At 45.8% G+C, this 23,598-nt stretch overlaps 1 protein-coding gene across 1 annotated transcript in view; it reads left to right on the top strand.

Moving 5' to 3' along the window:
- Positions 1 to 273: 273 nt before the first annotated feature.
- The window catches only part of hdac5 (histone deacetylase 5), a 29,394-nt gene continuing 6,069 nt past the window's right edge, over positions 274 to 23,598 (top strand). Inside the window, exons 1-15 of the mRNA XM_061089692.1 lie at positions 274 to 462; positions 5,865 to 6,016; positions 16,780 to 16,866; positions 17,173 to 17,435; positions 17,559 to 17,703; positions 17,782 to 17,887; positions 18,604 to 18,731; positions 19,738 to 19,869; positions 19,988 to 20,097; positions 20,733 to 20,849; positions 21,123 to 21,234; positions 21,354 to 21,467; positions 21,586 to 21,779; positions 21,862 to 21,980; positions 22,070 to 22,265. Coding sequence (XP_060945675.1) covers positions 5,995 to 6,016; positions 16,780 to 16,866; positions 17,173 to 17,435; positions 17,559 to 17,703; positions 17,782 to 17,887; positions 18,604 to 18,731; positions 19,738 to 19,869; positions 19,988 to 20,097; positions 20,733 to 20,849; positions 21,123 to 21,234; positions 21,354 to 21,467; positions 21,586 to 21,779; positions 21,862 to 21,980; positions 22,070 to 22,265 — 1,845 coding nt within the window. The 5' untranslated portion in view covers positions 274 to 462; positions 5,865 to 5,994. The remainder of the gene's footprint in view (positions 463 to 5,864; positions 6,017 to 16,779; positions 16,867 to 17,172; positions 17,436 to 17,558; positions 17,704 to 17,781; positions 17,888 to 18,603; positions 18,732 to 19,737; positions 19,870 to 19,987; positions 20,098 to 20,732; positions 20,850 to 21,122; positions 21,235 to 21,353; positions 21,468 to 21,585; positions 21,780 to 21,861; positions 21,981 to 22,069; positions 22,266 to 23,598) is intronic.

Here is a 23,598-nt window from a genome sequence, read left to right on the forward strand (position 1 = left end):
TCCATTGGTTTCCATAGAGTGTATTTTTAGCAGCAGCCTGGTCACGTGGCAGGAGGAGGACGTCGGTAATGTTGTTGTTGGTGGAGAGAGAGAGCGAGGGAGAGAGAGAGAGAGAGAGAGAGAGAGAGAGAGAGAGAGAGAGAGAGAGACACACACACACATACACACACACACATAGAGACAGAGAGAGAGGGAGAGAGAGCGCGAGAGAGAGAGAGAGAGAGAGAGAGAGAGAGAGAGAGAGAGAGAGAGAAAGAAAGAGAGAGAGAGAGAGAGAGAGAGCAAATATGGAGGAGGAGGTGAAGATCCGCTGCTTTTGTTCCAAAATAAAATAAGCAGCCGGACAGGAGCTCCGCGGGGAGGAGACACACCGAGGCTCGTCGGAAACCAAGCCGGGAGGAAGCGACCTCTGCGCGGATAACGCGTTTCAGGAGGACCCGCCGACATCTACGGAGCCGAGAGGTTTGTGGAAGTGTGAGTGTGAGAGTGTGTGTCAGTGTGTGTCTGTGTGTGTTTGTGTGTGTCTGTGTGTGTCTGTGTGCGTGGGTCCATGCAGGATAAACCCCGGACAGGAAGTTGAAGGTTTCTGGGAGAAACAACACGATTGAAAGACTGCAGCTAACTTTGACGTTAGCTGCAGCTGGAGCTAAAGCTAAAGGACAGAAGATGACACCTCACACTGACCACAGCACCACAGCTACTGACCAGGACCTAACCAGCAGCTAACTGGGACCAGCACGAGCTAACCAGTCACCTACAGCTAACACAGCACAGTCATCAACCCTCAGCACTGGTTTCCAGTGGGAGGATAACCAGTTACTAACCAGTGAAGAACTAACCAGATAACCCTTTGACACAAGAGCTGACTAGCTACCAAACACAGCTCTGTACGAGTGGGAACTGACCAGGAGATAACCAGCAGCTAACTGGGACCAGCAAGAGCTAACCAGTCACCTACAGCTAACACAGCACAGTCATCAACCCTCAGCACTGGTTTCCAGTGGGAGGATAACCAGTTACTAACCAGTGATAGACATTTACAACCCAGATATCCTAGTAGCTTACTAGCTACCAGACAACACACTACAACTCCCATCAGGTGGTGACTGACCAGGAGGAGTTAATAACAACCAAGAGGTCACCAGACCACTAGAGATACCAGTCGTGAACCCTGGTCATCAGTGGGAGGACAGAGGAAAACCAGTTACTAACCAGTGAAGACTTTCCAACTAACACAACCTAAGTCCGCAGCATAAGTCAGGTAGTAGGTGACTCTCGTTAGCAATGTCAATTATCCTTATTATTGTGTGTGTCACAGAATCCAATGTGCATTTTAATGTAGTGGCTCGGTCCCGTGTGAATGTGTGTGTTTGTGATGTTGTGCTGTTCTGTCCCCTGTTATTGTTTGTGTGCAGAGCTTTTATCAACAGAGTGAGGTTTGTGTTCATCCTACCTGGTTTATCTGCACCGACGATTTGACAGTCAGTTATAGTCAATCAAATGAAACAGAATTATCTTTATAGCTGTTCACGTGTGTGGTTTATATGTAAGTTTGGAGGAGGTCTGTAAAGCAAGCGACACAATTGTGTTCACCAAAAGATATTTGCATTGCAGCAACAAAGTTAACGCTGTGCTTTTACTCTGGTGGGGACAGTATGTATAATTTTCCGATCCGCTTGCAGCCAGTTGTCCTCTGAAACGAGTCCAGGTGTCTCGTGGGGGGTGCGGGGTCATCTACGTTCAAGGCTCCTCCCGTTTGTTGTGTTGTGTCTTTTTTCAGTCGTCAGAAACTGAAACATCCGTGCACCAGCAGGTTTTGATTGTGACTTTGTAGGATTTCGACTCGTCTTCGGGTTTGTCCCGAGCTTTAAAATCTCCTTGAGGATGAATTATTGCTTAAACAGTTAAACATTGTGCGTCTCTGACACGCGGCCCACACATCCTCCAGGGCTGCTGTGGGCCAGTTTGTGTTGAGGCTGGTTGTGCGGCATTTACATGCATATTTGGCAAACTCGGACTCATGACAACTTGGTGGTGATTTCAGCCGTCGTTGCCACTTCTCAATGATGCTACATGCTCTATTCATAGCCGAGTGGTATAGTTATCATCATACACACACCAGCTTGTTGCTCTGGAGAAGCAGTGTGCTTTCGTGTGATTCCTTCTAGAGCCCGGCTACACACACGGGGAAACTCGTCTCCTCAAAACCAGTGAGGCTGTCTGCAGTGATGGAAGCTGTACAACAACTCACAACCTGTGTGACATCATATGGAGGCCGCACATTTTCCTGATGTTTTCTCACTTGGACATTTTACTTACGCACGCAAATTCCAGAAAACGTCCGATGCTATTGACACTGCTAATTTTCATTCTCACAAACAGCCCCTCTGGAAAATTACAGGAAATATCAGACTGTCTGAAAGTAGAATATCTAAAACCCCAATGATCACTTTGATGACATTGTGAGCATTTGTGCTGCACGAGCATGTTTTATTGGGCTTGGACACAATCACTGATTTGCTGCAATGAATGAAACAGAGCAAACCAGTCTGTCGAGAAGATCCCAGCTCTGATTGCAGCGGTAGAAGTTGTGTTCACAGTTTTCTAGCTCTCCTGTAATCATGTCCTTCTCCTTTGTCCTCCCTTCTTCACCTTCAAAAACCGTGTCCATCCTTTCTTCTGTCCTTTCAGGGCATAGTTTAGTTATTTGTCCAAGTCGTAGGATCCATGGTAATAATACAAGGTCATGAGCAGTCAGGTGAGGCATGGACCCAAGGAGGTGAAGTCTTCAAGAACCTTTTCTAAGCACATATGTAAGTGAGCTACTTTCTTTAGCTGTTTTCAGACATGAAGTCTGAAGGATGGGCTCTGGACTTCCTCCGGAGTTTGTCTTTCACACAGGAACAATGCAGCAGGAGCTTCTCTGCTCAGACATGTTCACAACAACACAGAACTCTCCAGAGCGTTCGGGTGAGGTGCGGCGCGGCGCGGGAGATAGAGAGGCAGAACGTGAGGTGAACTCTTTACTGCACCGAGCACACCGGCGTTGGCCATTATCACCAAATCTCTGTCCTGACCTCAGCTCTGCAGACGTCATAAGGGCCGGCAGGAGCATCTCACCTCAGAGCAGGTGGCAGGTGATTGGCTGGTTGGGTGGAGCATTGTGAGGGACCAGCTTGCTTATAGCCTCGAAGTCAGATCTCAGAGGTCAAGGGTCACTCCATGAACGAGAGAGAGAGAGAGAGAGCTGTTATGTAGTGTGTGTCTGTGTGTGTGAGACACGGAACACAAGTTCAAGGAAAACGAGGCTATAAACAAATAGTGCGAGCTGCTGATTGTGACTCTGCCTCTTCATCCCAGTTCTGTTTCACACTAGCTGTTTGTTTAGGGAAGAGGTGCTCAGGTGAACCGTTACCACGGCAGCCAGCTCCCTGGTTGCCAGGCAGCACTTCCTCCTCCTCTCCAGAATGGGAGGGCCCAGGTATTTTAGGAAATGATGGTGTGAATTGGAGGAGGATGAGGCAGCGAAGGGAGAGAGAGATAAAGAGAGAAAGAGATTTTATATCTTGACATGACTTTCATTCTTTCTTAGTCTGTCACTGCTCGCTTTCCAATCAAGAAGTACACACACACACACACACACACACACACACACACACACACACACACACACACACACACACACACAAACACACAAACACAATTATGGGGCAGTAAACTGTTTGTGTCATGCTGGTGACACAATGATGATGATGATGATGATGATGATCACAATACAACTCACTTGAGCCTCAGGAGGAAGAGGGTGGGCGGGTCTTCCACTAACCAGATGGTGGGTGGTTCGATCCCAGTCCCCCCCTTCCATGTCCTTGTGTAACACACTGAACCCCGTAGGAGAACTTTGTTGATATGAGACCAGTTGGTGGCGCCAGAGGGCCAGGCAGACCCGTTATGCAACAGGGTGCAGCTTGTCATTTAATTCCAGGACACATGTTGATAAATCATTAAATGAAAAAGATGAAATCAGACTCGACTGATGCTTAGAGATGAAATGTAAAAAACATTTAATTGGGATAAAAGAAATGATTATACAAAAAAAATTTAAGAGGCAACATTTCAAATCTAATAACAGGAGTGAACCACATCATTGTTTGTCATGTGTGGCTGATCAGTCAGTTACTGTACATCATCCTTCTGTCCGTTTGGTAGTGCAACATAAATGCAGATTAGTATACAAATCATTTCTTGATAACCTCTGAACCTCTGCTTACTCTGAGAAACATCTGCCTTCAGACATATAAAAAACAAGCTTAAAGATCATAGCAGCCTTTGTTTATCCCTAATCCCAAAAATTAAATGTGCAAATATTTCTGTGAAAAATGTGGGATGTATGAATGATAATTAACCAGACTGGTTTTATTGTTATGGTAAAATGGTAAAATAAGAGGGAAAAGCAGCCAAGATAAATATATTTAAAATAATATCATCAAGAACATGAACCCTGTGTTTCATCAGTCGCTGCAGCACAACTGAAAAACATTAAAATCATTCATCACTCTTCAGTGACTGGAGATAAATCACATTGACCCCAGTTAAAGTGTGCATTAAAAAGTTGATCAAACTCAGATCCTCACCAGTCGCTTTACTGCTGTGTTGGCAAAGAGCTCAGATGTCAGAGTTTTTCCCATAAAGATTTCTTCATTATTTATTGGGAAATTCACAAAATTATGTAAAAAAGAAAGGTCACAATGTAAAAGTAAGTGAAAAAAGTGAGTGGAAAAGAACAATTCTTTAATATAATTTCTGTACGAGCTCTGGATGTCTTCACCCTGTGTGTTCGAGTGTCTTTAATGAACATGGCTGAGCGTGAGAATCAGTGACGGCTGCTAGAGGAGCAGACTGATGGCTCTGGATGCTGAATGTGTCACGTTGTTATTCCTCTAATTTTCCAGAACATTATGAACAGACGTGCTGGGTCTGGTTTTAGCGATCCTGTGTGGCTGATCATTAACGCTGATTAAACCTTGTATTGACACAGTTTACCGCCGTCATGTGTGATTGTTGTTTTATCACATCAACACACGGTTCCTGATTAATGCTAAATCCATACTATTACGTTTTAATTCTAAAATGCGTCATCTCTGCTACAGATGAGCCTGGAAACCGCTCGACTGTGGAGTTTTAGATCCGCTGAAACAGAGACGTTGGGTTTGTTTGAGTTTGAAAACTGCGTTTTGGACAGGCAGAAACACACACAGATCCAATAAAGAGACGGACCGAGCAGCTGGAAGTCAGATCAGGCTACCACACAAATAATGAAATGTTCCTTGAGCTCTTTATACTCAGACTATCGTATTGATCCAAAGCTTGTGAGACCTTTAGTGTTATCCTTGCCCTCGATTTGTTTTCATGACCAAATTACGACGCTGGTTCAGTGTCAACAGATTGTGTATTTTCCAGCATCCGAGGTTGTTCACAGGGTTTCCCGTTGTTTTTTTAGAACTAGATTTCCGGGACGCTCTCTGTTTGACCGGTGAATCCTTCCATCGACTATTTGTCTCCTCATATTGCATAAAGGATCCTTACTGGTTCAAGAAAACGTGACCATATAAAAAGGTTCTGGCCTCACTGCTTTGGATCCTGGTGGTTTTTTATTGATTTGAAAACCTTGATGAGTTCACACAACCAGGCCTCTGTCTATATGAAGGATCTGCTCGTGAGCCTCATCTTAGACCAGATGTCTCTCTCCGGCTGCTCCCAAAGCCGGACTGGGACATTGTTAAGAAAAGTGCTACAGATAAAGCTTGTTATTAATAAAAAGGTGAATAGTAAATGCTAAGAAAAGGGAGTTTTCTCTTTTGCAGAAAAGCCAATATTCAGAAAAAGTCTGCTTGGACTTCCCTCCGACACATGGCCGAGACAGAGGAGCCACTTTAACTCTCACACACAGTCACAGTGGACGAACTGGGGAAGAGACGTTCATTTACAACCTTGATGAGTTCAGTTCACAGCTCAGGTAAGTCTGTGTCTTTCTCTTCCAAGCAGCTGCTGTGGTTAGTAGATGTGTTACTGGTTTTTATCCTTCAGATCAACGACGTGTCTCCACTTCCACCCACCATGCAGAAGGGAAGCTCACATATCCTCGATACACGCATTCGACCACAAGTCAGTCTCTGCTGTCAGTCGTGACATTTCATCCCATTTCTATATCATCAAATAACTTGATCACGAAGAGATTGATAGTTTGGAGAGCTTGTGGTGAGTGAGGCCGAGGCTGCGGTCACTGGGGTCACTGGACCTGAACGCTGAACGAGTGGAGAATCTCCTTCTGTGTTGTTCATATGGGACATGCAGACAAAGTCCATTGTGTGGACATTCTCAGGAGCTGAGAACAGCTTATGTCCTGTGGTCTGCTGTTGAACTTGTGAACTTGGGGGGGGGGCACCTGTAGTGAAGCTTACTGATCCAGCAGCCGTCACTTTACTGATCAGAGTTAAACCGGAGCGAGGTGGAGGGCAGGACCTGGAGCTCTGTCCAGCTAACTATCAGAAGCTGTCGTGTGTGTGTGTGTGTGTGTGTGTGTGTGTGTGTGTGTGTGTGTGTGTGTGTGTGTGTGTGTGTGTGTGTGTGTGTGTGTGTGTGTGTGTGTGTGTGTGTGTGTGTGTGTGTGTGTGTGTGTGTGTGTGTGTGTGTGTGTGTGTGTGTGTGTGTGTGTGTGAGACATGTGTGATTGTAAAGTTGATGTGGAGTGACGCTTGTCAGGAAACCAGATCCTGACGTCAGACGGCTGAAATGGGTTTTACAGAATCACGACACATTTGAGGCACCTCAGGTAATTTTTGACAACTTTGTCTCTGACTGACTCCCCAACTCGGTTGTCATGGATACAGAAATAGCCCAGATGTAGTACATGATACAAACACACACGCACACACAGCAGTGTGACTCCAGGGTTTGATGCGCCTCAAATAGAAACGCAGAGATGAGTCATCCACTGAGCTACTGCAGTACACACACTCACACGCACACACACACACACACCCCCACCCACCTTTAGCAGATGTGTTTAGTATGTGAGACTGAGGAGATGTCAGACAGGTTGCCTGGCCAGGTCTCAGTATTTACATTTCTTCTCTTTCTATCTGTTTTGTCTCTGTGCTCGTGTCCTACCGAGGCAGCTCTGAATCTGCCTGAGGACGCACAGAGCTGGTTTCACAGGAGGTGATGAAGAGGAGGTGAGATGAAGGTGATGATCAAATGAAAGATTATCATTCCGGGAAAGGAAACTGTCACAGCAGCAGCAACAAGCAGCCAAGATATGAAACGTGGACAGTTATGGAGGAGTGAAAATCATTTACATGTTTGAATGATTTAGAATTTAATCTACTGGAGACATTAAGGGTTTCACCATCAGCTGCTTTACACCTGATTCAAAGTTTTTTTAAATCCATTGTAGGAACATCTCTCCATTAAAACACTGGAGCCTGTTCCTTAAAGTGCAGCCACACACAGGACTGAGCTGCCAAATGGAATAAACAAAACCTATAAATAGCCAGTGGTTTTAATTAATAATATCCACACTGACAGCACAGTGAGCAGAGCAGCTCTAGGTTTAAAAAAGTTACTTTTCTGTGATTCTGCACGACATATTTCTACATCAGGCGCTGGGAGCGGGACCACCGGGACCAATAAGACCACTTAAACCCACCGAAACATTGTGTTTCTGTGGGTTTTACTGGTCTTAAACATTGAGCGTCTATGTCACAGTTTCCAAACATCTCAGTTTTATGAGTTGTCACGTGGACGTAGCCCCGGACGGAGGCTACAGATGATAACATTCGTTTTTCAGATATTTGGTCATGAACATGATGACGGTGGTAAATGTGAGTTTCTTCCCCAGTGGACCGATGCATGTCTGCACAGCCGTTTGACTGACAGTTGATCTCTGGGAAGTGCAGAACAGAAACATGACATCGCTGTACACCCGCTGCAAACCCCTCCACCCCCACCCCAGAGCTGTAGGCTTACTGCTCTCCCCCCCGCCCCCTCCTCCCGTCTCTCTCTCCCTGTTTCTATTTTTATCTGTAGCTCCTCCTCCTCTCTGGCAGGCTATTTTCATCTATAGTCCCTCCATCAACCCCCCATCTCGTGTGTTATAAATGCTCCTCTCCTCTCCTCTCCTCCCCTCGCACATCATCTTTTTTTAGCAGCCAATGCACACACAACAGAAATATGAAGCTAAATTAAGAAGGCAATGAAGGTGGACGGATGGATGGATGGACAGATGGAGGGATGGATGGATGGATGGATGGACGATGAAGGAGTGCCTGTGTCCCCCCCCCCGTCTCTCACAGCTGATGATGAGACGCTCACTGACATAAAACAAGCTGCCGCTGACTTTCTCTTCTTCCTTCGAACTTCCTTTCCACCCAGTGATCTACTTTCACTTGCTCTCTCTCTCTCTCTCTCTTCTCTCTCTCTCTCTCTCTCTCTCTCTCTCTCTCTCTCTCTCTCTCTCTCTCTCTCTCTCTCTCTCTCTCTCTCTCTCTCTCTCTCTCTCTCTCTCTCTCTCTCTCTCCGTTCATTAAGCCCAAAGAGCGTCAGGCACACACACACACACACACTCACACACACAATGGCTCTTAGACAGTGAACATTAGCCGTCTGACCAGCAGCTGGTTCTGTCCCCTTCGTGTGTTTGGGAGATAAGAGGCCAACATGTGATCCCTGGCCGTTCATGTTTCTGGGAGGATTCTCCAGCTCAGCCTTCCTCTGCTCACTTCTCCTCTCTTTTCTTACGCTGCTCTCTCACTCTACCTCCTTCCTTCCATTTCCCTTTAACTGTCATTCTCTCAGCTCTTCGTTCTAATTTTGGAAGCTTGGAACCTCGGGGAGCGTTCTCCCAAAGCTATTTACGTCCTTGCCTCTCCTCCTCCTCCTCCTCCTCCTCCTCCTCCTCCTCCTCCTCCTCCTCCTCCTCCTCCTCCTCCTCCTCCTCATCGTCCTCCACCCCCTCCTCCTCTCCTCTCCCTCTCGTCAGCCAGGAGGAGAACAGCATGAGGATCCTTTGATGCACCAGAGCAGGGGAATTCGGCTTCTCCCTGTCTCTGTATGTTTGTTGTGTGATTAGCTGTGGGAAGCAGCCGAGCGGCTGCAGCAGCTCCGCTCTCCAGCCGAGCCCCCCCGTCACTTCTCAGCTTGGACCCGCTCGCTTTTTCATCAGGAGCAACCCATTGGCTCCCTTCTGCTCTGGGTTTGAGAGTTGTTAGTGGGTAAAGCCTCTCACAGGCTTCTCAGGACACCAGAAGAAATAAACTTTTTTTCTTGCTTTTCCTGCAACACTGACCCAAAAGGCAGCAGCCGCTGTCCCCGCCTCAGGAGCAGGGGAAGTGTTGTGCATGGACCGGGACCCCAGGTGATGCACAAGTTATATTTCAGGACATTTCTCTGCCTGCTCCTTTCTGGGAAGCCTATATTTCCACAATTTTACCTTCGAAATTCGATTTAACCGGCAGATTTCTGGAACCTGTTGCTGCTGCGAGGAGGATATTGTGTTAAGTCCCAGTGACTGGTCATCACACGGAGCAGCAGGAGCTCCACATCTCTCTGGAGGCTGGAGGCTGAAGCAGACTCTCTGCTGGATTACACAACTAAAGCTCAGAGGAGTTCTTTCTGTTTTTATCATGGGATTTGTGGTCAATATTTTCTATAAACTTTAAGATCATTTTGCGATAGAGGAAGTTTTCAAATTAGCCGATTATTCCTCTGTGAAAGCACAGCTCAATGTTTGTCGATCTCAGTCTATGACAACTGGAGTCCGACACTAAGCCATGGCGGTTTCCCCAAAGAGAAGCTGACTTTTTGTTTTCGGTGACAGAATAGACGCTGCCTCTTGTCCTGGCATGCTGTTGCGTCCCACAGTGTCAGGATTGTGCGCCATGTTGCAGACCATCTATGAGACTGAGTCCTGCTTTTCCTCCACCAGCACCGACAGCCACCATCAGCCTCTGGAGCTCCTGAATGGCAACGGGGGCTCCAGCGCTGCCATGCCCACCACCGGTGAGTCATATCTGGGAAATAGGTGTGTGTGTGTGTTTCAGAGGAATGATGCGTGTGTGTGGGCTGGAAGGTCGATCTCAGTCCCAGGTTTTCAAACTGAGATGCTCAGCCTCCTGGAGGGGTGCCGAGGGAGAGGCGTGAGACCAACACAGCCTTTAAGTTTCTTGAATGAGGCCGGTGTGTGCCGGCGTCCTGAAAGGGAAAGAAAGACAGTAATGTCTGGATTGTCTCACTTACCAACACGGTCAACAGGAACACTGGCTGGGACACACACAGCTTATGGGGGCAGTTAAGGTATTTAAAAATCTCTCCATGTCAGATTAGCACATTTCACCTTAGATCTGTACTAATAACTCATGATACAAATTTTTTGATTTACTGTGAGTTACACTATCATGCCCAGCACAAAGTCCATGAGTCATAGTAAAGAAGAAGCTGCTTGTATCTCCACACCGGCAGTTCTCCTGGTCAGTTCCAGTAGTTCTCATCTTTGTTTGGGAACAGTTCACTGCTCTTAACGTGTTGTGTTCCACTAACTCCTCCTCCACATGTTCGAGTGAAGTGGACGTGGTCGCTCGGTCGGTTTAGTCATTTATCAAATGTTCAGAAGCTCCTCTGGTGTGTGAGCAGAGACATTCAGCAGCTCCATCGAGACACACGGCTGCTAAAAGGTATTAAAGTCCGGTGCCAGAGGAGAGGTGAGCTGAGGTTGTAGCTCGGCTCAATGCCACCTCTTGATTCCAGGAGGATGTTAGTTGCTTCAAGCAGGACGCACATTCACTCTAATCCTCTTTTCGCAATTATACTGTTGGCACACTGGCAAACCCAGATCAGGGTATATATCTGTTTGTGTGTTTGTTTGTTTGTTTGTTTGTGTGATTGTGTGTGCGTTAGAACTTTACAGTCTCACATAGATTCCTTGTTTTATTGGAATATCCTCGAGTTTGGCAACAAACTAGAAATGATCCTAGGACAAAACAATTCAGAATGGGTGATTTGTAATACCCACTGTTACATGGAGTCGTTGGCTTGAACCTTATCACTTTTTCTACTACTCATTTGACTATTTATTATTTTACTTTTATTGTACATTCATCAGACAGATAAACTTCACCTGGATGAACAAGTTTGAAAGAAAAATCATTTCTTTGTTTCGCTAGTCGCTAACTCGAGTTAACTCAAGTGATGAGTTAACTCGATTAAGTATTTTATCTCGCATTCACTCAGGTTTGATTATTTATTGTTTTATTGTGAAAGTCAGGCTTTTATTTTGTGAAAGTCTGTTGCTGACTGCTGCAGAACAGGAAAAAAGAAAATAATGCTGCAGAACAGGAAAAAAGAAAATAATTGGCGATCGAGTTAACTCAAGTGATGAGTTAACTCGATTAAAACGAGTTAACTTGCCCAGCCCTAATACGTACCCATCGCTGTTTTACTTGTTGGACTTAAAAGCGTGAAATGTTGCTGACGTTTTAGCTAACTCTGCCTAACGCTGCACTTCAGGAAATCACTTCTTCTTCGCTGCTGTAAAAACAGTACTTGCCAGTGGCAGTACAGTGCAGCAGCAGCTTTGGAGCGGTGAAGAAGAAATGATTTCCTTTAAAGTAAACTTACTTTTTAAAAGACTTGGTATCGGATCGATACAGAGATGCTCGTACCTGTCAATGCCCAACCTATAATTTTCAGCGGAAAAATTTCGGATGCTGTGTCGAAATATCTCAAGTGAAATGAGGTTGATGAACCAAAACATTAAAGCTGCAGGCTTTAAAACCAAAACACAGCTAAAAGACACCAAACTGCACAGAACAGCTGAGAGGAACTGCACATAACTCATGACTATCGTTGTTCTTATCAATCAATTCAATAAAACTTCATCTGTACAGATCATATTCACAGATTTCAATATCAAACGTTGATCAGATGCACTCACTTGTGTAATTGATTGAACCAAATGACACAAAGCCTGGTGCAGCACAACAGACCGTATCCATGGATGACCTACTGTCTGCCAACCCATAATACCTCTGACCCCTCCGTCTCCATAGCAACGCCACACATGTGACTCCTCTCCCTCTCTCTAAGCTTCTAATTTGTCTAAAGTACACACAGCCATTATACTATTTTTACCTCCCTCTCCGTCTTGCTCCGTCTTGTCTTTCCCCCTCTCTGACTCTCTCTCTTCTGGCTTTTTTTAGCGTGTTTTGCAGGGCTGACGTCATTGTGCCTATTTTCTTTTAGCAACACGGGATGAACAGGACAGGGAGAGAAAGAAGAGAACAGAGGAATACTGGCTTCCAGAAATACCTCCCAGCAGCAGCAGCAGCTCTGGAGTAGGAGACGTAACAGAAACAGGGAAAGCGGGAGAGAAAAGATCAAATATATACCTTTGTCTTTCTCCTTGTGTCTTCATGAATCAATCCTTTTTTTTACCATCATTAGCAGCAGCACTTAGTGTAGCATTGTTGATTCTCTGGATAAAGTCTGGAGCAGTGGATCTGGGGACGGAGCACAAAGCACTCCTGTCTCAGGCAGATGTTGGAAATTCCCAGTTTCAAGGCTTGACACTCACTTTTTACCCCAAGAAGCACATGTGCTCCTGAGATGATCATTTAACAAACCTAAGATTGACCAGAGCTGATTCAAGTATATCTTTAAGAGTTCAGTAGTTGACTTGTTATGAATGGAGGTTGGGCTGAGAGACTGCAGCACCTGACTGGAGAGAAGATGTCTCACTCTCTCTGTTACCAGTTCTTACAGCGGCTTGCAAACACAAACCAAACAGCAGCCAAGTTAGATTTAGACCTATCATCAACTTATTGACCGAGTTAACATTAATGAGCTGATGAGACGAACCCGGCGTCCGCCACTGTTCAGGCGACAGCGACGCTCGGCAGCAGCTGGAAGGGAAAGGGATGGAGGAAGAAGTCAAACATTTTACTTACAGGAAAGTACAGATAAAAAGAGAAGAAAGTTCCACATGAACTTTTCTGTTTCCTCCGACTTCCTCCCACAGTTCAAACACATGTAGATCGGGGTTAGTTAATTTAACCCCTCACTCTAAAGAAGTGTAGATAATGGATGGATGGTGAACATGCAACACGGAGCATTGTTCCAATGTGTGGAGTAGAAAGAACAGATATTTGCTGATATATGGAGTAAAAGTTAAAAGTACTTTAAAATATGTCTACTGAAGTAAAGTACATATAGTGCACATTAAAAAATGTAAATGTACTTTACATTAGTTATTGTCTGACTCTCTGAGCTCAGTCTGTGGTCCACATAATATCTTTTTAAAATATAACTTTGGTTGAGTGGTTTATCGTCATTCTTGTTTGTTTGAAAACAAAACACGAGGCTGCTTGGGCTGAAGTTTGTAATACTCTTCATTTGCACACTCACATGCTCCTTAATACATTTTACAGTTCTCTAACACTGTCGTATCCTGAGTGGAAGGATTGTCCAATATCAAAAATTAAAAAGAACCCCTGACTGCTTCTTTAGTAATTCTTTAACTGAAACTGTTTGAAATGTGTCACAAGATTATGGGATTAAATCAAAGGAAATCCTCATGTTTACTGTTCTGTGCAGAACCTGTTGCCTGAAGTCCACAGACCCCAGCAGACACTTTCCCACGGCTCCACCGCTGCCTCCCTCAGCTCCTCCTTGTTGTGTAGTCATCAGTCTGCTCTTTAGGAAGAGGAATGCAGCTCAGCCAGACTCAGATCAGATGACTAGTCCAGGATATTCCACCTCTTCACCTTTTAAAATTCAATTGGACTGAATCTGATTACACCCGGTGCGTCTGTATGTTTTCTCTCCGGCCTCTCGTGTAAGTTTACCAGGAGTTTTCATCTTGTGGCGAATCCTCTGCAGTTTTTGTCATTAGGTTTTTAATTGATTGCTGACGAGGAAACGTCGATGACGTCCACCTGCGTCCTGGAGAGAGTTCTCCACTCGCTGTGCTGTCATAAGGGATTTCTTCACCACGTAAATCATTTTCTGCTCGCCCACGAGACTCGTGTTCCGCTCTCTGCCAGCTTGTTTGAAAATTCCTAGTTTTCCTGTGCACAGTTTCCTTTTTTATGTTGCATCCGATCAAGTGATCTCTGGATAACAGTTTTCATCATCATCGTCATCATCATCATCTTCACTTCCACCGTCACCACTTTGTTTCTCACGTCCAGGTCTGCTAAGCTCTGATTCAAACATAATCATATTATTACAACAATTATCTTACAAATTAGGAATAATAATCTTGATAATAACAATAATTAATAACTTGTTAAACTTTATCATTATCATATCACCAATAATATCAATAATGTGAAGTGGGGGGGGGGATTCACCACCTCGTCCGCTTGTGCTGAAGCAGAATCCGTATTATTGTTGTGATAAGATTATTAACATAGTGGTTTGATTATTAATGCATTGTAAAATGATTAGTATTTGTTAACCTACCTACTTATGCTTACTTATTGATATTGATGATGACACACAACTTTTGTTGTTTGGTGAGTGTCACGTCTGTTGTGTAGAAAAGCTTCAGCTGCAGCTTCTCATCTTTACCTGGTGCTGATCAGATAGAACTCATGACCTCGATGACGGCTCTAAATGAAATGGGCTGTTGTCGGTTTGTGTCTCGCCGCCGCCCCCCCGTTGTCAGTACTGGTCAAAGATATGTTGTGAGAGGAAGGCCCCCACTCTGTCCCACCACTGTACAACCAGAAGGGATGTTCCAACACATCCAACAGAGTGAGACGTCTTTGGTTCCATGTCACGTTCCTGTCGAGGGTTTGGTGTTCTCCATCTATAACTCCATTCATATCATATCGGTAAATCATACTTAAACTTTATTTTAAGTAAAAGTTGTATGGGATGAACTAGTTACACAGGATATTTACTCTTCATTTGAGAAATGAAAGTTAAATGTAAGAATGATGCTCAACATCTGGATCACTGTTTTCCTTTATTTGTGCTGGACTGAGTGTGTTTAATGCAACACTCCTCCTGAGCTAAAGACATCTGTGTGGTATTAGCATGATGCATATACAGAGTCATATATAGAGTCATATATATAGAGTCATATATATAGAGTCATAGTAGCGCTGAGGTCTGTGTTGACGTCTCCCAGGACTAACTGACGGGCCACACTGGTCGCACAGACTGTCTTTTATTCTTTTTACTGCATCCATCCTGGTGCATGACTTACTGTGTAACTGCAGTGAGACTCAGATGATTGACTGAACGGTTGCCTAGGACTCGCCTCTTTCAACAGACTGTACGTTAGTGTGTGTTTACCAGACTATAAATGTCTTCAGTTTGACGTCAGACCCTGGCTGCTGTGGAATGCTGCTCTCTTGCCAAACAGACTGTTGTACACACACTCACAGACCAGTCTCTCACATACACACACACACTGGGGCAGTGTATGTGTCGCAGTGGAAGGGGAGACACGTGCGTCACAGTGAAATGCCAGAATATTTGTTTAGGTAATTTAGATGTGAGGGGGTCACACACTCACACACACACACACACACGCCCTTATTTATCTATGGCTCTCTCCGTTTTTGGTTATGACCAAATATTTCAGTTTCTTGATTTTCAGGAATAAGATGTGAGCTTTGGACCCTTCTCCTCTGTTTAGATACAGAACCTGCTCCTGGTGCCAGGGCCTGAGGTCAAAGGTCAGAGCTCAGGTTGGGATTAAAGGCAACAAAGATTGATGAAATCCGTCCTCCTCCAACTGATCATAATCCTCCAGGACGGGGCTAATGATCTTGGCCTAATCGTGGGTTAAGAGTCGAGCCCACGTGGGAAGCAGGAGCAGAAAGGGGGCGTGTCAAAGACTGGGAGGTGACCAATCAGAACACCTTCCTATAGAGAGGGTGGAGTGCAGACGACACAGCAGATACATCCTAATTGGATTTCCTCCCTGGCCAGCAGACAGGAAATAGTCTGACGTCCCAGCCTGATGCAGAGAGTGGTTTCTTCCAGGAAGATTCAGAGGTGTAATCACCAATGACCAGGAGAGCTTACTATGCCAGGTCAGGGTTACACTGCCCTGCTCAAAGGCACATTGACAAAATGTATAAAGTGGAAACTATAAATAAAGATGGACGGCAGGAGGACAATCTCCTGCTGCGATGATTCAGCATGAGTAAGTCAATGACTAGTTAGTAATTACAAAGAACTTAAGAGGGGCCATCAAACACATCCATGACCAACACACACAACTGAAGGTTTTATTTCTGCCAGGCTTGAAAATATGATTGATTTCTGCTCAATGAGTTCAAACAGCTTTAATTTCACCTGAGACGTCGGCTGAAGCCTGAAGCCAGAAATCAATATTCATTTTTCGTACTGATTAGCCCAAGTGGCTGCCACAGATTCAAACCAGTTCAGGGCAATGAACCTGTCACATTAAGTTTTACATATCCTAGTATATTACACCAATTTACTGAATCTCTTTTTTGTTTGATATTTTTTGGCATTTTCCACCAAAGTGCTTTAAAGACCAAACATACTTCTCTGTTCATTTGACCTTATTCTGCAGTTTCCTTTGGTTGGATGGAGCCTGGCGATGCTGTGTTCCTCACTTTATTACACACAGCTCATCTGAATGTTGCCTGTGTGTGATGTCATATTCTGCTGTGTCCCTGACAGAAGTTTCCAGACTAATCAATCAGATCTGTCCTGTGTTTTTCTGTGTCCGTCCTGCAGTAGTGGAGGTGAAGAGCAGCCTCCCGTCGGGGATGCAGAGCCCGGTGGGAACAGCCAATGAGCACAGAGGAGGAGGTGGAGAGGCTGGTGAGTCCTCTAAGAGTCCTTGAGGTGTGTGTGTGTGTGTGTGGGGGGGGGGGGGTTCCAGGGTTTCTAAAAGTGGATCAGTGGCATACCGAGGAGATTTAGGGGATCCTGATGATCCTTACTTCCTTTTACTTAAAGGAGTTCTTCAAAGATCACATAGCATTCCACAGAGGACACAGTTAAATCAACTGGGCCCAGTAGAAACAGATGTACCTGTTTCCAAAGGAAACTATTTGAGAGTCAATATCTAAAATAAATCTGAAAATGCAGTCATTCAAACACTTGGTAATTTGCTGCCTTGTCCAGGTGGGGGTCCCGGGGAAGGCCCAGGAGGGGTAGGAGGTGGAGGAGGAGGCCCGATGGACCTGCGGACGGAGCCCAGGGTGGGCTCTCTGTCCGGGGGGGCCGCGGCGGTGGACACGACCTTGAGAGAGCAGCAGCTCCAGCAGGAACTGGTGATACTCAAACAGCAGCAGGAGCTCCAGAAACAGCTGCTGTTTGCAGAGTTCCAAAAAAAACACGAAGTGCTAACAAGACAACACGAAGTCCAGCTGCAGGAGCACCTGAAGGTAAATTTAGATTCAGCCAGGGAGCCATTGTGTTCCTCCCAGAACGACAGAATAAGCAAATCGGCCGGACAGCCACCGGGAGTCCTTCAGCGAGGTGTGTGTGTGTGTTTGTGTGTATTTAAGCAACAGCAGGAGCTGCTGGCAGCGAAGCGGCAGCAGGAGATGGAACAGAAGAGGAAACAGGAGCTACAACGACATGAAGAACAGGAGAAACAGAGACTAGAGCAACAACTGCTGCTGTTGAGGCACAAGGAGAAAGGAAAAGAGAGTAGGTTACTACTGATGTCACTACCAAGCCATTCACATGTGGGCCCTGTGACTGAACGTGTTTGTGTGTTTCTGGTAGGTGCCATTGCCAGCACGGAAGTGAAGCTGAAGCTCCAGGAGTTCCTGCTCAGTAAGAAAGAACCTGGTCCTGGTGGACTGAACCATTCCTTCTCCCCAAAATGCTGGTGAGCATCCAGAGAGTTTAACTTGTCTCTGGACAGAACAGTCACATTTAGACTCAGATTCCTCACAAGGGATTCTGCAGACTTCCTGCAGGCTGTATGTTAGCGGACCAGGTGGAGCAGGTCTGCAGATAATCTGTTCAGTGCAGGTCTGAAAGCAGCACATGTGTATGGCTCTGCTTTTTCATCCTGAGATATTTGTTTCCAAACACTGACACAACCCTCTCAGGATTATCTGGAGCTCAGTGCAGGTCTGAAAGCTGCTTTACAAACTATTCACACTCACACCTACAGTCAATTTATGAACCTGTTAACCTAACACCAATCTGCATGTGTTGGACTTCGGGAGATTAAAAAACAAACCAAGGGGTTTATTTCACCCGTCCGCTTGGTTTCAGCTGTCGGCTTGAAATGATTCCCAGACTTTCAGATTTCTCCTTAATACAACTTTCAAAAATGTTTAGTAGAAACACAGGAAGAAATAAATTGAAGAAGAGGCACAAACATGTTTTTTTCATCCTCACAGTTACATGAAATAACAAGGAAGTGATTCTGGGTAATGCAGCCACTGATAAATGAAGCAGGAGAACACCAACAGAAAACCATCTTCACTGCCACACTTCACTTAATACTGTGAAACTGTTTTATCAGCTAACTTCCATTCTTTGTCTGTGTGTGTGTCTGTGTGTGTGTGTGTGTGTGTGTGTGTGTGTGTGCAGGGGACACACCTCCCTGGAGCAGGGCTCTCCTCCCCAGAGTAACACCCCAGGAACTCCTCCCTCCTACAAACTGCCTCCAATGCTTGGAAGCTACGAGGGCAAAGATGATTTCCCGCTTCGCAAGACGGGTAAGAGACACAGGCAGAGAGAGAGAGAGAGAGAGTGTGTGTCTGTGTGTGTGTGTGTGTGGGGGGGGGGTTAGGACCATGGTTAGGACTCAGTCTAAACTCATCGGTGAAGAGGTAGCTCAAACCTTGGTATAAATCCCTCAAACACAGTGTCAAACAAATGTTTGTATAATATATTAAATATAACGCGAGTCCATGTGAAGCTGTATCTCTGAACATGTGAGGTCAGAGTTCAGTGCGTGGAGACGTCTCTGTCCTCACAGGAACCTTCAGTGACTCGTATCCGTCGAACTTCCTGTTTCGACTCAGAAGATCGTGTCACTAATCAAAATGCAACCACTTGCTTTTATGTACATCTTCAATTTGTGGTTAGAAAGAATCTGAGTGACAGGAACTACACTTCAAAAACTTATTCTAATATAAGCATAGTTTTAGTGGAAGGAAATGTGTATTCACTCCCAATTCAAACTTGACTGATTTGAAAGATGGACAAACATGGGTTGTGTATAAGTTGAGCTGAAGCTGGTTGAGCTTCTTTCTCTTTGTGCTCTTTGCTCTTCACCTGCACTTTCAGACCAGAGCGACTTTTAAAACGCTCTCGCTGCTCATCCGGTGATCAAACCAGCCGGCCAACACGTGGGGCCGGCCAGTCTCCTGCTGGCAAACCACCAGGCACCTCCATGTAACCCCATTAACTGCTCCGCCAAAGAAAACACACCACTTTGAACACAAAGAAACTCACAACACAAGCGACACAAACATGAAAAATAGACCAAAGAAAATGACACATGATTAAAAGCTCAAAAAGGCAAAATCAACAACACACACAAGCAACAACACTGTTATTAAAATGTGTTTTCTTCTGTCACCTTTAGTGAAAACAGACTGTTAAACACATGTTCTCTCTCTCTCTCTCTCTCTCTCTCTCTCTCTCTCTCTCTCTCTCTCTCTCTCTCTCTCTCTCTCTCTCTCTCTCTCTCTCTCTCTCTCTCTCTCTCTCGCTCAGTCTCGGAACCCAACCTGAAGGTGCGTTCACGGTTGAAGCAGAAGGTGGCGGAGAGGCGGAGCTCTCCACTTCTCCGCAGGAAGGATGGAACTGTCATCAGCACCTTTAAGAAGAGAGCCATAGAGATATCAGGTGAACTCAGATTAACAGCTGGAGACATTTAAATGAACTCTTCAATAACCAAAGTGGAGTTTGTATTAACTTGTATATTCTCTCTCTCTCCTCCTGTGTGGTTGTGTCCCTCGCCCAGTCTCCTCCCTCTGTAACAGCGCTCCAGGTTCAGGTCCCAGCAGTCCCAACAGTTCCAACTCAGCCATCGCCAACGGCAACACGGGATCAGTCCCCAACATACAGACTGAGGTACACACACAACACACTCAGACTCTTATTCTGAAGTGAGTTGTTCAGGTCGTGCACTCGTCCACACGGCTCAAGCTCGCCCCCTGCAGTTCACTGTGCTAAGAAGAAAGGTTAAAGCAGCGCAGATCAAAGCTGAACAAGGTACTTTATAAAACCAATAGAAACACATTAAGGAAAACAGCTTCACCAGACAAGTGAAGCTCTTCACAGGGACTGAGTTTGAGAAGCTGTGGATTGAACATAGCGACAATCTGGAAAGTTCGGATGTAGTCGGATGTCAAGGCAGTGAAATATACAGTTTTAGTCGTCTTTTTGTTAGAATGACATATTTTTGTGTTACTGCGAAGAAACGCCTCTTCATCAACGTGGCCGAAGAGGAAAGTAAATCCTGACTCACAAGCATCGTCATCATTTATCTCAGAAAGTGCAGCGTGAACACCGACTGGGACCTGACGGACAAAAAGCTTCCAAAGCTCCAGAGAGAGGAGAGGCTAAAATGAGTCAGAGCTTACAGGCGATGTTTAAAACAATGGTTACCACGGCAACCTGGATCAATCTGCAGTGTCAGCGTCAGAACGTCCTTGAATTTATACGAATACTCCACTGAACTAACCAGTCTGTCCTTGTGTCTGCAGCTGAGATCTCTCCATCAGACGCTGGGGGCCGATGGGACTTTGAGTCCGCTGAGTCTCTACACTTCGCCCTCGCTGCCAAATATTTCCCTGGGGCTTCCTGCGAACACACACATCACGGTAAGACAACGCAACACACGGTCACACACACTCGGGCCGGACCAGTTCACACAGGGCAATGGTTCGGTTACCTCCGAGTTCTGTTTCCAAGTGATGTTATCCGTGTTTCTGCCCGGCCCTGTTGACTGAAAGAGAACAGAACCAGAGCATTATCAAAATTCAAAGAAACATGAACTCATATTAGTCAATAGAATCAGTAGAGATTTTATCAGGAACAAGGATGTCACATGTAACATGAGGTAACCATAGTAACTACCCCCCCATCCCCATCAGGCCCCCCAGAAGCTGACTGCCCAGCAGGAGGCGGAGCTACAAGCCATCCAATCCCTGCGAGGAGGCGGAGCTCTCACAGGGCAGTTTCTGTCCACGTCCTCCCTCCCTGCAGGTAAACCACAGAAAATAATCACAATGTAATCAGCTTCATTCAACAATATGTGGTAAATGAGTTTTGAAATGTGTTGTTTTATTTGCAGCTTGTAAGGATTTAATAATGTTTCTGTGCAGGGGTCATACACGACGTGGAGACTCCGCCCACCAGCTCTCATTCGGCCCATTCCTCATTACTGCAACATGTTCTGCTGCTGGAGCAGGCCCGACAACAGACTGCTATGCTAGCTGGTACACACACACACACGCACACGCACACACGCACACACGCACACGCACACGCACACACACACACAAACTATAATACCAACATCAGCAGCAGTCTCCAGCTCATTGTCTTCTCGCTCAGTCCCCATGTACAGCCAGTCGCCGCTGGTTACGGCAGAGAGGGGTGTGTCAGGTGGGATGCGCACGGTCAACAAGCTGCCTCGCCATCGCCCGTTGGCTCGTACCCAGAGTGCACCTCTGCCCCAGTCCCCACAGGCCCTGCAGCAGCTGGTGGTTCAGCAGCAGCACCAGCACTTCCTGGAGAAACACTACAAGGTGCGCATGTTCACACACACACACACACACACACATTTAAACATACACACGTTCATATACTAACATGGCGTTTTGTGTCTAGATGCTTTCCAAGGGGACTGAACTTCCCAGGCCACCCCCCACCCACCCAGAGGAGACGGAGGAGGAGCTAACAGAGACCAACGACATGCAGGAGGACGACGGAGGGATGGGACCTCACAGGTCGGTATCGATTCTCCTCATCTTTATGTTTCTATGTAATTGTTAACAACTTAATGTCATTTGTGAATCTGTGATAACATGTTGCTCAGGCTTCAGAAAGAGGGGTCAGACGACAGCACGCCCTCCTCTGAGAGACTCAGCGTGCACCTGAAGCTGGAGGAGGAGCACGGGGGCATGCAGGTGAAAGGAGAGAGCACAGAGAGTGAGCTGGATGAAGAGGAGGAGGATGAAGATGTCATCCAGCTGGAGGAGGCTGACGAGGAGGACCGGGGGATGTACACGCAGGTCGGTGTGAACACACCACACTTCTCTCTGAACCCGGTGGTTCTCCACAATCTCTCATTCCAGCCAGGCGACACGTGGACAGATGTGAAGCAGATGTGTTTTTGATGAAGCAGTTGGTGCTGAGCACACTGACAAACATTGAATTTCTTGTTAATGCTTCATAATAATAGTGAAGTTGTATTTCACTAGTTGCAGCTTTGGAAAATGTTTGGTTTATTTTTACCCAGATTATAAAACTGCTAATACATAGATATTGTAATAATTTCATCAGTGGACGACAGGCTCAGCCACCAATGTATTACCAAAAAATCTCCAAAAAATCTCAGAGACCTCAACTCAAAGGTTCCACGTCAGTTTCCCGTTCGACACTTGGACTTTTGCTTCAGGTGTTTTTCACCTTTACATCATTGTTTAGAAACAAACTAGAACTCCTCAGCTACGCAGCGTTTGTGTAACAGTATAGTGCGTACAGTATATATTGATCTGTGGCTACTAATATAATAGAATACAAAGAATATTGTCCTTGCATGGTGATACAACTAAATGTATAGAGCCACTCCATAAGGGCCACACAGCACACAGCAGTGGGCTTCGGTTGACGTGGGCTTCTGGAGGTTAGCGTTGTCAGGATCCCTCAGACAGCAGTAGTGTCGGTGTAGTTCCAGTTATGACACATTTTGTCTTTTGTCTCATCACGGCTGATACACACCTCTGACCCGTGCTCAGCATGGGGCGGGGGGGGGGGGGGGGGGTTTGCTCAATGCTCATGGGAAAAGCCGCTTTTAATCGAGGGGAGAGTTGAATGGATTCGTCTGAAAGGTGCGACCACACGGAACAAGTGCATGATGAGTCATCGAATGAAAGCTTTGACATAGAGGATTTAATTATAGAACTACAAAACAACTATACATATACATACATACACACACACACACACACACACACACACACACACACACACACACACACTCACATATATGTGTATGTTTGTAAGAGTCATGTCAGTGTCCAGGTGAAGTGAAGCCCAGAGACTTGACAAACCACACACAGCTGTCGACGTTGCAGTGACATCATCAACCGGTGACTCAACCACTGGACTGTGTGTGTGTGTGTGTGTGTGCGTGTGCGTGTGCGTGTGCGTGTGCGTGTGCGTGTGCGTGTGCGTGTGCGTGTGCGTGTGCGTGTGCGTTCTTGTATGTCTGTATACCTACAAGTGTGTCCGCCCACACATGATGACTCACCCAGATTGCAGTAGGGAGCAGAGCAATGCTCCCTATATATAGACACTGCAGAACATGCGTGTGTGCAGTGATCTCACACACGCACACACACA

This window comes from Limanda limanda, chromosome 17 (assembly GCF_963576545.1).
Source record: "Limanda limanda chromosome 17, fLimLim1.1, whole genome shotgun sequence".
Classification (NCBI taxonomy): Eukaryota; Metazoa; Chordata; class Actinopteri; order Pleuronectiformes; family Pleuronectidae; genus Limanda; species Limanda limanda.